This window comes from Maylandia zebra, linkage group LG6 (assembly GCF_041146795.1).
Source record: "Maylandia zebra isolate NMK-2024a linkage group LG6, Mzebra_GT3a, whole genome shotgun sequence".
In the NCBI taxonomy this organism is placed as follows: Eukaryota; Metazoa; Chordata; class Actinopteri; order Cichliformes; family Cichlidae; genus Maylandia; species Maylandia zebra.
The window spans coordinates 44,183,492-44,199,828 of NC_135172.1; the positions used below are offsets into that span (position 1 = coordinate 44,183,492).

The 16,337-nt window shown below is 47.9% G+C and overlaps 3 protein-coding genes across 7 annotated transcripts; 1 reads left to right on the top strand and 2 right to left on the bottom strand.

Moving 5' to 3' along the window:
• Window positions 1-1,642: 1,642 nt before the first annotated feature.
• On the bottom strand, window positions 1,643-5,275 carry cnrip1a (cannabinoid receptor interacting protein 1a). Its single transcript, XM_004538652.6, has 3 exons — window positions 5,009-5,275; window positions 3,717-3,861; window positions 1,643-2,995 (listed from the first exon to the last, which is right to left on the bottom strand). The coding sequence occupies exons 1-3, from the start codon at window positions 5,185-5,187 to the stop codon at window positions 2,831-2,833; spliced, it is 489 nt and encodes a 162-aa protein (XP_004538709.1). The 5' UTR covers window positions 5,188-5,275; the 3' UTR covers window positions 1,643-2,830.
• Window positions 5,276-5,861: 586 nt separating this feature from the next.
• On the bottom strand, window positions 5,862-8,309 carry fbxo48 (F-box protein 48). Of its 2 annotated transcripts, none has more exons than XM_076885442.1 (3): window positions 8,184-8,309; window positions 7,095-7,423; window positions 5,862-6,255 (listed from the first exon to the last, which is right to left on the bottom strand). In XM_076885442.1, exons 2-3 carry the CDS (start codon window positions 7,395-7,397, stop codon window positions 6,094-6,096), a joined length of 465 nt encoding a protein of 154 aa, XP_076741557.1. In that variant the 5' UTR covers window positions 7,398-7,423; window positions 8,184-8,309; the 3' UTR covers window positions 5,862-6,093. The 2 variants fall into 2 exon arrangements, with proteins under 2 accessions (XP_076741557.1, XP_076741558.1); XM_076885443.1 differs by lacking the exon at window positions 8,184-8,309 and adding an exon at window positions 7,701-8,177.
• Window positions 8,310-8,621: 312 nt separating this feature from the next.
• On the top strand, window positions 8,622-15,983 carry aplf (aprataxin and PNKP like factor). 4 transcript variants are annotated; one of them, XM_076885435.1, is made up of 10 exons: window positions 8,622-8,990; window positions 9,848-9,949; window positions 10,208-10,371; window positions 10,649-10,799; window positions 11,206-11,335; window positions 11,420-11,586; window positions 11,672-11,919; window positions 12,281-12,391; window positions 14,296-14,342; window positions 14,475-15,983. In XM_076885435.1, exons 1-10 carry the CDS (start codon window positions 8,898-8,900, stop codon window positions 14,675-14,677), a joined length of 1,416 nt encoding a protein of 471 aa, XP_076741550.1. In that variant the 5' UTR covers window positions 8,622-8,897; the 3' UTR covers window positions 14,678-15,983. The 4 variants fall into 4 exon arrangements, with proteins under 4 accessions (XP_076741550.1, XP_076741551.1, XP_076741552.1 ...); XM_076885436.1 differs by having other exon boundaries at window positions 8,632-8,990; window positions 14,490-15,983; XM_076885437.1 differs by having other exon boundaries at window positions 8,639-8,990; window positions 9,848-9,919.
• The last annotated feature ends 354 nt before the right edge of the window (window positions 15,984-16,337 follow it).

The window sequence follows — 16,337 nt, forward strand, 5'->3', positions numbered from 1 at the left end:
TATCATTACTGCTAAAACATGGCGAGGAGTAACTAACCATCTGACACAATGAGCAGGAAAGTGTAGGCAGGACAGGTGAAGAGGCCATGCTGCTAGCGAGTCGGCTACGAGCTAAGCTAAGCTAGCAAATTCATAAAGACACAGTAAATAATTCAGTTCAATTCAATGTTATTTATATGGAGCCAAATCACAACAACGGTCACCTCAATGCGCTTTATATTGTAAGGTAGACCCTACAATAATAGATACTGTGAACATAATTAGTGGGGGAATCAACAGGGAGTGTACTTTGGATAAAGCATGTGAAGATTAGACTATGAAATAAGACATTATCGGCTGCTATAACTGATCATCATATATTGCCTTATAGGTTGGAGAACATTGAGAACACTGTTTAATTGGTTTAAATTTGATTTGACAGATCAAGGTTATTTTGTGTCATTCATTAACTATCATTTTGAACGCATAAAGGTTACACCTGGGGTTCCTCAGGGTTCTGTTCTTGCACCGCTTTTGTTTAATATCGAGATGCCTGCTTTAGCTGGGATTATGAAGCATTATGTCATCCGGGGAAGGGTGGCTTTTCGGAGTTTGTCTTGTTTTGCATGAGTTGCTGTGTTTTTGTTCTTTTGGTTTTTGCATGCTTGTTTTTATCGTGACACGCCTGTTTGACTTGTTCCTGGGAGACACCCCAACCTAGACACTAAATAATCTCACCTGTTAGAGTTTATGCATTTAACGGACTCTAGCGCTAACCAATTAGGACAAGCCTGGCAGGCACCTAAGACCAATAACGGGGGCCTGGCAGGAGAGATGAATTCAAATTCTCGTTGCCCCTTGCCAGGGTTGTTTTAATGTTTCTCTCATTCCTCCGGCTGTATCTTCCTACTTTAATTAATGTATTCTGTAAATCCAGCAGTAAAGCTGTGTCTTGAGTTTCATGGAGACCTGCCGGGGAGTCCTCCATTTTGGATCCTATTGCTGCCTCCCTCACACACGCCATCATGACAATCATATTACAAAAGCTTTGAAATGGTTGCACTGGCTTCCTGTATGTAAAAGAACTGATTTGGAAATACTGTTAATGGGTCATGATCACTAAACAGTCTTGGGCCTCAACACGTTGCTAACTTACTTGAGGGCTATGAGGCTTCGAAGCCTCTTAGTTCCTCGGGAACAGGCTTACTTAATATTCCAGGAGCTCGGACCAAACAAGGTGAGACAGCATTTAGTGTTTATGCTTCCCTCAAACCTGCAGTGTGTGGAATCTATTAGCTTTTAAAATCAGGGCTGAAATCTTTGTCTTTTTGTAGCTTTTATGTTAAATTTTAACTTAAACTTTTAAATGATTGCATTCTTGATTTTAATGTTTTCCTTTTCTATATATTTGGGATTGTTCTGTCTTTGTGAAGCACGCTGAATTGCTTTTGTATGTGTTATATAAATAAAGCTGAGTTTGTCCGATGGATTTTCTTCGATCAGTGATGAATAGTGAGATGTTCTAGCCTTAGAAGGGCTTTTTTACAGGCCTTCAACTGACATCGCTTCAGTCCAGCGCATGCACTTTGGATATTAATATATAAATATATATATATAGATATATAAATTTTATTATTGCAGTCAAGCAGCAGAGTCCCAGTGGTTCTGTATAGCAGTTTATTCACAGTAACACTTTTTACTCCTCAGTTCAAGACATAACAAAAGTTTCAGGCATCGAGACATCTTAACAAAGGAACAAACAAACAGATCATATTTGGCAAAAAGTTTCCAGCCATGCATTTAAGAGACATGAGAAACATAATCAGCAGCAAACACGAGAAGTGACGTGAAGAGAGGAGGTCGCCTCCTTTCAGCAGGGAGACAGAGGCGTTTCAAGGCTCAAAGGATTACTCCGCTGCTGAAAATAGTCCCTCGGATGCTGCACCAGTTTGAACATGGAAGTCCCACAAAGTATCCCTCCAGCTTTTATTGTGAAGGATCAACACTCAGACCAGTGAAACTCATTTCTGCAGCTGGAAAGTAAGCGAACCAAAAACTGCAGTGTACAGATTTCTCCTTTAAATAACACAAAGCACGAGAAAAGTGACGCCCATCCTCTCATCCGCCGCCTCTGCTCACTCAGACGTTCACACAGGTAATAAATAAGATAAAACACTTCAGGTGTTTCCCACGCTGGTCTTCAGTCTGAGGGGGTTTCAGTGTTAAAGGAACAGTCAGATTTCTTCCAGAGTCTGAGGAGATGGAGACGACTTTCAAGTCTGTGCATCGAGTACAGGAAGTGAATGTCATTTATGTAGCACCGGCTAACAACTTTGCTCCTCTCAAGGTGTTTTATTTAAGCGTAGAGTATCAGCAAGAACACCTGTGATGGAGCCTGATCTAAAAGCAGCGCCCGTCTGCTGAACCCAAAGCTTCAGAAGATTATTGTGACCGTAGCTGCAAACTACCCAAACTAACGAGCGTCTGAGGCCTGGAGAAAGTTCCTGCTTCGAACGCAAGCTGGACACACAGACCTGAAGCGTGCGTCAGCCTTCGTCTCCGAAGCTTCCTAATGAGCTCGGATCTCAAACTGTCCGACTGTTCCTTTAACTTTCCACAGGAAACCAGCTGAGAAGCTAAGTTATCCCTCTGACTGCTGAAACCCCGCCCTCACAGAGACCAGCGTGCGAAACAGCTCGTTACTCCCTCAGAGGTCATGAAAGAGCACAAAGAGCAGACCCCGCCAACCCAACGCCCGCCTTCAGGAGGTGCCGTCTCTCACTGCGATGCTGATGTTCAAAGGTAGTCCCGGCAAGACCGGCGTCCTCTGCGCGGGGTTCAGTGGGCGGAGTCAGTTGAACGCCTCCTTGTTGATCCACATCAGGGTCCGCGTCTCGTTGGGCTTGCACTCGTACTCGATGCTGCTGAACTTGTTGCCGAACTGGCAGTGCTCCCTCTTGTAGTAGTTGTAGTATTTGGCCTGCCACACCGTCTCAAACGTCCCCGCCTTGATAAACTGCACCGAGACACAAAGCAGAGGGCTCGAGCTCAAATTCGGCGTCAGGCTTTTAAAACAGATTTTTGGTGTTTCTAAAGAGGCCAAACTCATGAATCCAGACGGCGTGCGCAGCCATCTGCTGACAGGAAACTGCACAAACGCGTCTGATTGTAGATCTATAAATCTGTGCAGCTGTCACACGGTGATAATACCACCTTAGATTATATTTTTTCTCTCGAGAAGTATAAACAGGTCAGGAATTTAGATGCAAATGTTTCTGAACACGTCCTCTCTGTTTGCTCAGGTTCCTGCGTAGAAACACACGAGGTGAATAAGCTGCTCAGGCTGTTTAACACCACTGATTTACTTTGAAATGCTGCACAAAGTGTGTGTTTGGAGGCGTCTCCTAAACTGTCCAATGCTTTTATGTGTTTTTATTGGAAAGGTTGCAACTACACAGGCTCTCGTCTCTGAGTCTGACCCCTCGGTCTCAGTCTTGCTCTGCTGTCACTCTTTCTTGTTTAGAGGATGTTGTTGGCCACCTGAGGCCCTCTGGTTCTCCAGATCATCCTGTCCCTCCACCATGTTTTAAGGAGATTGTGGCTAGCATAGAGCAGGCTGTTCAGGCTATCATAAACAGCATGCCTGCTAATTCTAAGTGTGCAGCCCCACACAGCGCTGGCTGACTGCAGGCCAGCTCCACGCTATCAGAGCGAGCCGCTGCTCTGAGACATCTCACCTCTATGCTGACTTGGACGGGCTGCCGGTCGCCACTCTTGGTGTGCGGGACGCCCTCGGTGTCGTACTGGCCGTGGTAAACCACCGACTCGTCGTCCCTGGACTGCTGCTCCAGCGGGAAGACGACGCCTCCGATGTTCATGTTGCTGTGAGGAAGAAGAGGCCGAAGGGTTATGCACGAAAATAAAAATATTGCACATTTTTATCATTTTTGACATTTTGTCTCAAACACTGTTAAAGACCGTTTGATGTCCAGCAGCGAGCCGAGCGTGTGACGTGAGAGCGACTCCCACAGTATGAAGGAAACAGGAAACAGCCACTCGCATCTAAAAGTCATTAAAATCATCCAGATGTGTAAATGCTGCGAAACGCTTCATAAACGGTTCGGTGGATTTAATTTGTAATTAAAATGTAATTATAGTCACACAGCATAAGGAGAAAAGGAGTCAGGTTACCTCAGAATCGCAGACGTGATTTTACTGTAAGCACATTGGAATAGTTCGCATCCCTGCAGCTCACAGCGTAAACACAGCGCATGTTGAACTGCACATTTGGATTTGCTGTTCTTTATGCTGATGATAACGGCTGTCCTGACCAGCTTGTTTCCCTTTCACACTCCTCTCCTGTACGATACCTGCGACCTGAAAAGTGCAGCGTACTCGGGTGTGTGTACTTCCTGTCGGCCTCCACCTGTGTGTCCTCCCTGTTTGTGTCAGTTTGGAGTTTTCCTTTCATGTCTCTCGTTTACCCACGAAGCCTGTTAACCTGCTACCGTCACCATGGTAACTGATGCTGAACACCTGAAGCAGAGTGTAACGTCAGTGTGGGACTCACTGCTGCTGTGACAGGAGGTCCGCCCCCTCGCTGTGGGCGGATCTTTACTCTCACAGTTACAACGATGGCTCCTGCAGGGCCCACAAATTACTGCCACATATCAATATGCACCTTTATTTAACTGATAGTACTTCAGTGTTTTTACATGTAATGGAGTATTCTCTGATGGTATTTCTGCTCCTGCAATAAGCACATTTTACCCCCGTTATTCCATAATGAACACGTCACTTCCTTTATTTGTCCCCGGTAACCGCAAACCTCCGCCCTGACCGGGAACGACACGTGATCCCCGCATGATTTATTCAGGCAGGTGTCGGATGCTCCGGCCTGCAGGAGGAGCAGCAGCCTGCTCCTCATCATCACCTCCTCATCCTCATCATCACCTCTTGCAGACGTTCTTTATCATTTCTCGCACATGCGCGCTGGCGTGCCGCACACACAGGTTACCGAGATGCTTACGTGGCCTCGACGTTTCCAGGCTTCAGCACCACCTCGATCTTGTACTTGGAGCCCGTGAGGAGCTTGATGGTCCGGCTCTGGCCGAACCGGGTCCCGTCCACCTTGAAGAAGACCGGGCCGTCGTTGGGCTGGATCCGCAGCGCGATGGAGATGTTGATGATCGGGGGGACGTCGTCCATGGCGCCGAGCTCAGGGAGGGGGAGGCGGACGGGTGAGAGAGATGCTGAGGAAGGACCAGAATCAAGCTGCACGCTCACACGGCTTCCGGTGACAGCTGCTTTCAAAATAAAAGACTGCAGCTGCAAATACCAAGGCAAATGTATGTATGTGTGTGTGTGTGTGTGTGTGTGTGGGGGGGGGGGGGGGGGGGGTCAATAAATGTCACCGGTGGGCTGTTATTAAAAAAAATAAGTTTATCTGACAGTCGGGAAATTTGTAAAAGGATAAAAACAAAAGAACAAGTTTAACGAAGAGCTTGTGAAACTGAATGTGACATAAAACAGGTTAGACAGAAAAACACAACACCTGTGCACGCGCAACATGACGTCACAGGCAGGAAATGACCGGGAGATGAAAATATGTTCACACCGCTGCCGGTAAAACGCTGTCCCCTCGTTGCCAAAGCAACATCTTTGTTACCTTTGAGCAAAAACGTTAAAAACAGATAAAAACAGCTGATTTAAGTAAACTTGAGGTCCCGCGTGTCTGTAAGCTGCAGGTGTGACTTTATGCTTTTATATCTCTGCTGCTTTGAAATCACAGACTGTCACACTGATGTCTTTGTGAGTCTGTGCTGCGTGTTTGCTTGAGGGGAGAAGCTGTGATGTGTCATTAAAAAGAACCGAGTCAGCAGAACCTCACGAAGATGGTTTATTGAATCATCGTCATATTTACACGAACCCAAAACAAAAAGGCTCAAATTTAAAAATAAAAAATTCACTTTGCTTCTCTGTGATTTTTTTCTATAAAAATTTTAAAAGTATGTACAAAAGTTTGCGTTTCCTGTGAAACACAAACTGCAGAGGGAATATATTAGAGTTAAAAAACCGAAGTGCTCGAGGTGCTTTGATAAAACTGGAACGCCGTCATCGATCCAGCTCGGCCTGCAGGATCTCGCCCCAGGTCTCCGCGTCCAGCGGCGTCAGCTTCCTGCCGCTCAGCTCGTCCGCCGACCTCACGTGGCTGAACCGTCCAATCAGCCAGTCTTTCTTCACAAGGCTGCGGATGTAGTTCCTCACCAGGATCAGCTGAGGACAGGAAACAGGAAACGGTCAGAAAGCAGTTCTGCTGTTTCTGGGTGACGCTGCTTTCATAAGCTGGACTAAAAGCAGTTTTTAATAATGACATTAAAAGAAATGGCTGCAGCGTCTGACATGTGGACAAGTCTTCACTCCGCTCTGTTTCACAGGCAGAACTAACAGTTATAATGTTATGAGTATATCCAACACTTCAGCCACAGGTTCTGCCCCTCAGCAGCCTTCCAGCAGAAGCCCAATCAGACGAAAGCTGATGGCTCTCAGAGCTGCTTCATCCCAGCAAAATAATTCCCAGCTGACTGTCACTATTCCAGGCCAGGGATCCTTTGGGGAAATTATTCAAAATTTCAGCTCAAACAAAGGGCGAAGTGTTCTTAGACATTTTCCAACAATATATTTTGAGGGACTTAAAGCTTGAATATGAAAAGAAAACAACATGTCTTCAGCGTGACGTTCCACAGGTGTGACACCGTGGACCAAACCTAACTTCATAGAACGTTTCTGTGAAACCTGCATCCCAAGTTTGTGATGCTTTTTGGAATATTCAGGATTTAATGTGCATAAATCAACTCGTCTGATACGAAAACCTGGAGATCAAATCTCAGCTCTGACCTGCAAACCTGCTGACACAGGTCACGTGACCTTCATCAGCATCAGATCCCTCATAAAAACATCGATGGAAAAATGTTTAAAACCTCTGACCTTCATCCCTTTTTGACTAATGACTGCAGGATCTGAAATGAGCGTAGTTCCTGTTTGAAGCAGATCATTAACCTGGAAAAGTTTCAGAAGAATCTGAGATGTTTTCTAAGACATAATATGTTAGGAACCTTCCAGGAGAGGCCGTGTCTCCGGTCGCTGTCGACCTCCCTCTGGCAGATGGCTCGGACCATCAGGCACTGCTTCCTCCACAGCTGCTCGCTCTGCTCGATGATCTGATGCCACAGCCTGCAGGTCCTCGCCGCGCTGCACAGGCTCGCCGCGTCCAGCTCGCCAAAGATCCTCACGCTCATTTCTGTCGGCAGCATCTCGGCAAAGTTGCGAGGTGGGGCTGTGCCTTCGGCTGCCGTCAGGGCGGGGCCTCCTTCACAGAGAAAAAACACTGGTGGAGTCCTCCCACACACATGCTGCATAATAGAGTCGGACTGAGTGGAAGAGCCTGAGGAAAGAGCCGACAGCGATGGAGAAATGAGTCACAGATTAAAGACCTCAGACTTTTAACTCACACTGTGGAGGTCGAGTGAAGGATGAAGACAAATCACAGTGAAGCCTGAGATTCTTCATCAAACATGTTGCAAAGCACAGACGCAGGAAAAGCGAAATAAAATGCAGGTTTGTTTTTTATGACATCACAAAGACAGAAAGGTTCAAGATGAGCCTGTGAGCTGAAAAAGAGACAAAATGACTGAAATGAGCGAGAAAAGAAAGAAAAAGACCTCCGAGAGAGTAGCGACGAGAAGATCCAGCTGCCAAATAATGAAGACTTCACACAAAATAAGCAGAAAAAAAGCGAAAAGTTTGGAAACCAGGACACAAAGGACTGTGAGACGAAGGTGAAGGGCTCCCACGTCAAACCGAAAGAGAAACACGAACAGTGGGGTCCCCACGGACCCAGCCTGGAGACGTCACCCAAGCACAAACTGCTTCCCGTGTCTGTCTTCAAAGACAGACGTGATAAATATCCCCGTTGTTTCCGTCCTGCGTGGCTCTTTTGGCCGACGCTCTGATTTTCGGTAACAAAAGCTGATTTTAATGCTTCACCCCGACCACTCGCCTCCGCCCCTGCTAACAGCTAACAGTTCATGAAAAACTCCACCGGCCGCTTCCGCTTTCAGACCGAACACCGACTTTTACCGTGCACGTGTCCCGGTGTGTGTGATAAGAAGGCGGCGGCGCGCGAGAGAAAACCGGTGTCTTACCGTCCGCGAGGTCTCTGACAGACAGCTCACACGGTTTAAATGTCCTAACGGATGTTTACAAACGTACGCTACGTCATCATATTTTGATTTTTGGCGCATGCGTGCAAGGCATAAACGTCCGTTAATTTAAATTTGAAAACCGTTGAAAATATGATTTTCTTAATTTTCTAATTATAAAATTAAACTGTAAAGCATTTCTCACGCTGCAGTTCTTAAGCAGTCCCTACCACATCCCATTCATTAATCTGCCGATTCTTCAAATATATGGAAAATGTGGAACTTTTTTTACGTTTGTTTGTATTTTTCATCGATAACTCACGTGCAACAACGCTGTCATATTAAAAGCATTTCGGCAGAAGAGATAAATGTTTTGTTTTTACAGATTAATTTCATCTGCATACACGGGGTGGTTAGCACAGGCAAGGTTAGGTTTATTTTTAAGGGAGATTAATAAAAGATCAGAGAGATTCTGGGCGGAGTTCGGTGAGTGACGTCAGAGACCCAGTGCGCACGCTCCGTTCCGACCCGGAAGTTTTGAACGGTGTTGCTGAGCTGAAGTTGTGTCGGTGCTGCTGCTCGGTCTGGTTCCCCTCCACAGTCCGAGAAGCTGCTTTTAACCTGAAACCTTTTGAACTGTCGAAGCGTGGCGCTGCTCTGTTTTCCTCCACGTTCCTCCAGCGGGGTGCAGCTGCCTCCGTCCGCTCCGCTGAGCCGATGTCTGGCTTCGACCTGGTCCCGGTGGACGGCGGGGATCCGGTCCACCTGCCACCCGGAGAGACGGTGTTGGGCCGGGGCCCGTTACTGGGAGTGAGTCCTCCTCTCCTCTTCAGTCTGAAAACATGACCGCGGATCATTTACAGACTTCTGCTCGTTACAGCAGCACGTGATCTTTAATCACGTGATACATCCAGGGAAGCTTAGCTTCACTTAAAAACATGATTTAAACCTCATAACTAATCAATAACAAAGTGACCAGACATGATCAGGTGGATCACTGATCTGCCGACGTAGAGAGGGCGGGGCTTCATAAGCTAGCACCTTGAACTTTGACCCTCCTCCGTCCTCCTGCCAGATGCTGCTCAGGTGTATCCTTTAAAACAGGGGAGGGGAATGCAACGCCTCGAGGTCCAGAGGTGTCCTTCATCCATTCATTTAAATGGCCTCCAGTTCTCCAGAGGCCTGGTGATGAACTAATCATCTGATCCAGGTGTGTTCACCCAGGGTGAGATCTAAACCCCACCCCTGCTTTATAAGGCTACAACGGGCCACTGTGCAAAAGTCTTGAGCCACCCATCATGTCTGTATAATTTGACCTGTTCCTGTTTAAAAAAACACAACTTAAAAAACATGAAATAAATGAAACTAAAGTCCACAGAAGAAAAAGTTCTAAACATGTTTGATCTGACCCGTCAGAGACAGCAGCGTGTGTGTTCGTGGACTCTGTTAGAGCAGCTCAGCATCATCACAGTGGGAAATGATCCGTCATGTGGGCGTGGCTTTGATGCAGCTTTTCCCTCTCTTGTTTTTCTGTCGTTGTTCTGAGACCTGGTTTGCTTCCCTTCATTCATCACGGCTGAGCTTGAGTCTGTTTGATTTATTCAGAGTAATACTGTAAAAGGAGCAGCTGGAGACGTCTGTAAACGCTGCCTTGTTTCCCGTCTCAGATCAGTGATAAGCGAGTCTCCAGACACCACGGGCTGCTGGACAACCTGAGCGGAGAGCTGCGCCTCAAAGCCGTACGTTCGTCCTTCCTCCTGTTCCTGAATGTGAGGCAGGCCACAGGTTTAGGTTTAGATTTCTTATTACATTAGCTTTATTACATAATCATTTTATTATTCAACATTATAGTAAATGTAGAAGTGTGGTTGTTTCATATCATAGAAATCTCCCTTTGCTTTAAATTCAGCCTTGGTCCCTGTTGCTTTGGAAGATTTTGTTTTTAATTCCATTATTATTATTATTGTTGTTGTTGTTGTTGTTGCTGTTTGAGTTTCCGTTTAACCTCCTGCTGTTTCGGTCCTCAGACACACCTGAACCCGTGCTTCATTCAGTCGACCCCCACCGATGACCCTCGACCTCTGCAGAAAGGTTCCTGGCACGTCCTTCGTCACGGAGACTTCTTCTCTCTGCTGCCGGGTCGGTTCATCTACGAGGTGGTGTCAGTGGGCGGAGACGAGCGCACGCCCAGGTACTTCTGACGTCTGAAAAACGCTCCTTTCTGTCCTGATGTCGGTCGAGACAAAGACTCGAACCGTCTCGCTGAGTAATGAAGGTGGAGGCTGCTCTCAGGTAACGGGAGCTCTTTTATCTGTGCGGGCCGCGCCATGCGGGGTTAAACGCTCGGTCAGAACATTAGGCGCAGCGTAGGTTTCCGATTTTGTCGCGCTCTTTGAAGCTGACATCAAAGTTAATGCTTCCAGCTCACAGAAGTTCACATTTATCTGCATCAGTGTCGCTCCCCACAGGAACAGCCAGATGTTAGAAGAAGAAGAAGAGACACTTCCTGTTCCTCCTGATCCAGCTGTGGATCTACGTCCAGCTGCCAGACTGAACCAGGAGGAGCCGCCGCCGTCAGCAGCTCCGCAGGAAGACGAGGAGGCCGAGAGACCGTTCAAGGTAGGCTGAACTTTTCAGAGACGAGAAGCTGCTGGAGAAGGACTCCTCAGGGGGCGGGGCCTAAGAGTGACGTCAGCAAGTGTGGATATTTAATCAAGGAGGCGCTTTCAGAGTGCAGGGTTAATGTGATGTGACAGAAACATGAAACTTTAGAACAGTTTGTTTTTTAACAAACAAAGTTATGAGACAAACAAACACTGACAGAAATAATCATCATCAGAACAGGACTTACTGTAAGAATAAAGGAAACTTTGGTTGACAGCAGCTCCTCCCTCGTTCACCAGGGGGCGCCACAGCAGGCGGCTTCACGTGTTTGATCCCACAGTGGGCGTGTCAGTGGCTCAGTGGATGGCAGTGTGAAAGCGAGCAGCCAATCAGTGAAGTCGTCTCGTTGCGTTTCTTTCAGGGAGACTCGGCAGGATCGGTGAAAGACGATCAGCGAGGCGCCGCTCCGTCTGTGACCAGGAGAAGAGTTTTACCTGCATGGATGCAGGCGGCTGTACCTGCTGCAAAGACTCCGCCCTCCACCCCGACAGGTAACAAAGACCCGTCCTGTGTTCCCTCTGCCTGCGGGGGGCGCCCTTTCTGATCCTGTTATTTGTTTGAAAATGTCTGTTTAGTTCGGACCTGCCGACCTGCAGCGCCGTCACCTGCCACTAAACGAGCAGCTGTCGCACGAGCCACGCCCGCAACAACCTCCTCACCTGAGGAGGCGGAGTTCACAAGGAAGGAGGAGGAGAGGCCGAGGAAGAGGAGAAAACTGAGTGATGACGAAGAACAACCTGAGGTGAGACCTGTTGAGCAGAGTTTCTGTTTCCAGGTTTAAATTCCGCCTCCTGACCTAAGAGACTAATATGTCCTCTGGCTTTCAGGAGGCCGCCGCCCACCGTCGGGCTAAACCGAACAGGTCTGAGGACAGCGGCGAGAACGACAGCTTCACCATGAAGGCGGAAGCGGAGGACAAAGCAAATGAGTCTGAGAAGGAGGGCAAGATGTCTGAAAACAACGGGACGTCTAAACGAGCCGAGCCCGCCGGGTCAGACGGAGACGCCGAGTCTGGCCCCGCCCCTTCCAAAGCCCGAGTCAGAACGCCGTGTCCGTACGGGACGGCCTGCTACAGGTACGACACTGAAACACACGGAGTCACAGGCTGAATTTATTCTGAGAGCTTTTGCTTTGATGTCTCGTTTCCCTCTGAAGACGAGCTGAAGAGCACTCGAGCCGATGAGGTGCGTCAAGCGCCTCTCGTAGCCCCGCCCCTTCACCATCTCACAGATGCCGCTCGCTGCCTCAGATTAGTCCTTCAGATTTCACTTTTAGAAAAATCTTTGAAACAAGGAGCAGCTGTCCTCACTGCAGTGACTCCAGCAGCTGGTTCCAGCCCACGGTGTGGTGCAGGCTGCATAGCAAACAACTGCAGGTGACCGCCCTGCACAGGTGGGCTTCACACCCTTCGTTTCCTCCCTGCTTGTGTTTTCCAGGAAGAACCCACTTCATTTCCAGGACTGCAGTCACCCTGGAGACACAGACTACGAGGAGGAGGAGGAGGAGGAGGACAAACCCGAGTGTCCTTACGGCAGCGACTGCTACAGGTTAGAGCTGAGCCGACGGCCGAGGCTCTGCAGCTGCTGACAAACAGCTGGATCAAACAGACACCAACGAGGAGCCTCAGAGATCACACATCAGGGTTTAGTTACTTAATAACTGCCTGCAGCACATTGTTGCTGTCAGACAACACAAAGCTATTGATTTGATACTTTTTCTGTTTTATCTTCTTTTTATTGACTTTATTGCATAAAAACGAACGTTTTTGTAAAAACTGAGGGTCACTACGAAGGACACACACACTCACACACACACACACACACACACACACACGCGCACTCACACACACACACACACACACACACACACAGGGACACACACAGGGACATACAGGGACATACACACACACACACACACACACAGGGACACACAGGGACATACACACACACACACACACACACACACACAGGGACACACAGGGACATACACACAGGGACACACAGGGACATACACACACACACACACACACACACACAGGGACACACAGGGACACACACACACACACACACAGGGACACACAGGGACACACACACACACACACACACACAGGGACACACAGGGACACACACACAGGGACACACACACACACACACACACACAGGGACACACAGGGACATACACACACACACACACACACACACAGGGACACACAGGGACACACAGGGACACACACACACACACACACACAGGGACACACACACACACACACACAGGGACATACACACACAGGGACACACAGGGACACACACACACACACACACACAGGGACACACACACACACACACACACAGGGACACACACACACAGGGACACACACACACACACAGGGACACACACACAGGGACACACACACACACACACACACAGGGACACACACACACACACACACACACACACAGGGACACACACACAGGGACACATACACACAGGGACACAGGGACACACACACACACACACACACACACACACACACACAGGGACACACACACAGGGACACATACACACACACACACACACACAGGGACACACACAGGGACACACACACACACACACACACACACACACAGGGACACACACAGGGACACACACACACAGGGACACACACACAGGGACACATACACACACACACACACACAGGGACACACACACACACACACACACACAGGGACACACACAGGGACACACACACACACACACACACAGGGACACACACACAGGGACACATACACACACACACACACACACACAGGGACACACACACAGGGACACATACACACACACACACACACAGGGACACACACAGGGACACATACACACACACACACACAGGGACACACACAGGGACACACACACACACACACAGGGACACACACAGGGACACACACACACAGGGACACACACACACACACACAGGGACACACACAGGGACACACACACAGGGACACACACACACAGGGACACACACAGGGACACACACACACACACACAGGGACACGCACAGGGACACACACACACACACACAGGGACACGCACAGGGACACACACACACACACACAGGGACACACACACACACACACACACAGGGACACACACACACACACACAGGGACACGCACAGGGACACACACACACACACACAGGGACACACACACACACACAGGGACACACACACACAGGGACACACACACTGATGCGATTCGTGTTCCTCAGAGCAGCGTTTGTTTGGTTGACACTTGGCTCGCTGTCTCCGTGCTCGCTGCAGACTCTGCGATGAGTAATTCGAGTATTTTTAACTCGACGCGGCCGACGCTGCAGACGGACGGCTGTCAGGAAACATCGTCTGACCTGCATCGCTCGACTTTATTCTGACGTGAACTTTGTTTCCTCTGCAGGAAAAACCCCCTGCACAGGAAGGAATACAAACACACAAAGAAACCAGGTACGCTCATGGACACACACACATTTGTGTCGTACAGGTGGAAGTAAATAACAACAGGTGATAAATAAAAGGGTCTGAAAATTAGAAACAGAAACTAAATCTCGGCCACTTCATTCTCTGACTCACTCGCAGTAAATCCCCCCACAGCTCGCCACGTCGCCAAAAAGACTCCCGCTGACGACGAGGACGAGTACGAGGACAGCTTCATTAATGACGACAGCGAGGACGCGGGCGATGACTCGGACTACGTCCCTCCTGACTCAGACGACAGCGGTAAGGAGGACATCAAAGGCCTGCAGAGAGAGGCTACGGCCTTCCTGAAGAGGAGGAAGTAAGCGGAAACCTGCCCTGCCCCTCGCTGAGGGCTCACCAGACCAGAACGCCGTGTTTGATGACGTCATCCTCTACAAACGAAAAGATCAAACCCGCTCCATCTGCATTAGAGACAGATGAGAGGCTGTTCTTTCATCTTTGTGTCCTGATTGATTTTAAACCATACCTGTGTGGTTTTTCACATTAAAGGTTCGGCAGCCTTTTGTAGAGAGGCTTTTAATGTGAAAAACATCTGTTAATATATTCAGCAAAGAAGAAACGAGTATGAACACATGATTTCTGCTTTCTGATTCCTTTTGTTTTTACTTTATGGTACTCGTCATGTTGGATAAGACACGTCCTCGTGTTGTTTCACATTAAAAGTCTCAAAGTCTTCCCTTTACAGACTTTTAATGTGGAAATAACATCAGGAAGTCTTTGTGAATAAGGAGTGAGATAACAAGGAAAAAACATATTTAAATTTTTTTGTTGTATTTCCATTTTCTTCTTTGCTGTGGTGAGGAACATCCAGGTGTTTTTTCAAATTAAAAGTCTTGCAGCCTGTCAAACTTGGATTGCATCAATCAGGAGCACAGCAAAGGAGAAACACGTGGATTAAAACGTAAAACTATTATTTCTGCCATCATGTTTCAGTTTGCTCTACTTGTGATTAGTGCTGAGGTGCATCCAGGTTTTTTCAGAGTAAAACTCATATTTAGGCTTTCAAATATATGCCTATGTTTTGCTTTTAATGTGAAAAACAGAGAAAGTCTTTGCACTTTTTCAAAATAAGTCTCATTGTTTTCATTTTAATGTGAAAAAGTCTTCATATATCTGTAGTGTCACGAAGAAGAAACAGCGGATGTCTTCTTCCACTAAAAGGACTTTTAATGTGAAAGGGATTATTTCTGGCTGTGGGGGTGGAGCACGTGTGAGGCCCACCAAACATTAAAATGAGTAACACTAAAATAAAAACCCGACCCATTTAAGTTCTGGATTTCCCCGAGTTTACCTGTAAAGTCACCTGTGAGAAGTCGACCTGAGGCCGTCCAAAGTGGACGCGCTCGGCTCAGTTTTATTTTGAAGCAGCTTTAAAATGAAGCGAGTGATTCATTCTGGTAAGACGACCCTCTGTGGAGACGGCGTCCTCCACAGAGGGTCCGAGCAGCGACCTGACAGCTGAGCCGTGGCGCTCTCTGAGCTGCTTTTATTTTGTAAATAGAGTCTGTGCTGTTGGCCACAGGTGAGTCGCTCAGAGAGGAAGGTGAACCGTTTTTATCAGCTCACTGATTCCTGGACTGTTTTTCTATTAAATACATCAAAAACAAAGCGGCGTCTCCTTTCTTCCTTCTGTCACAGCTGCGACAGGAAGTCCATTTGATTGATTAGGAAGCTCAGCCCCTGATGTTTGGCTGACCCGGCAGAGCTGTGGAGTGTTTTGTGTTTTGCAGCCCGCTGGTCACCTGTGCAGGTGTCATCCTGAGGGGAGGGTCTCTAAACGTTCTTTGCTAATCTGACTGAACAAAAATGTGTTTTTATGACAGTTTTTGGTTTCTTTTAACGATCGTAGTCTAACGCACAGAAAGCAAGTATTTGTTCAGCTGTGATGACGGCGGCTTACACTGAGCTTATACACAGGCACCAGTACTGATGCTGGGAGTCGGGCTGTGGGGAATGAGATGT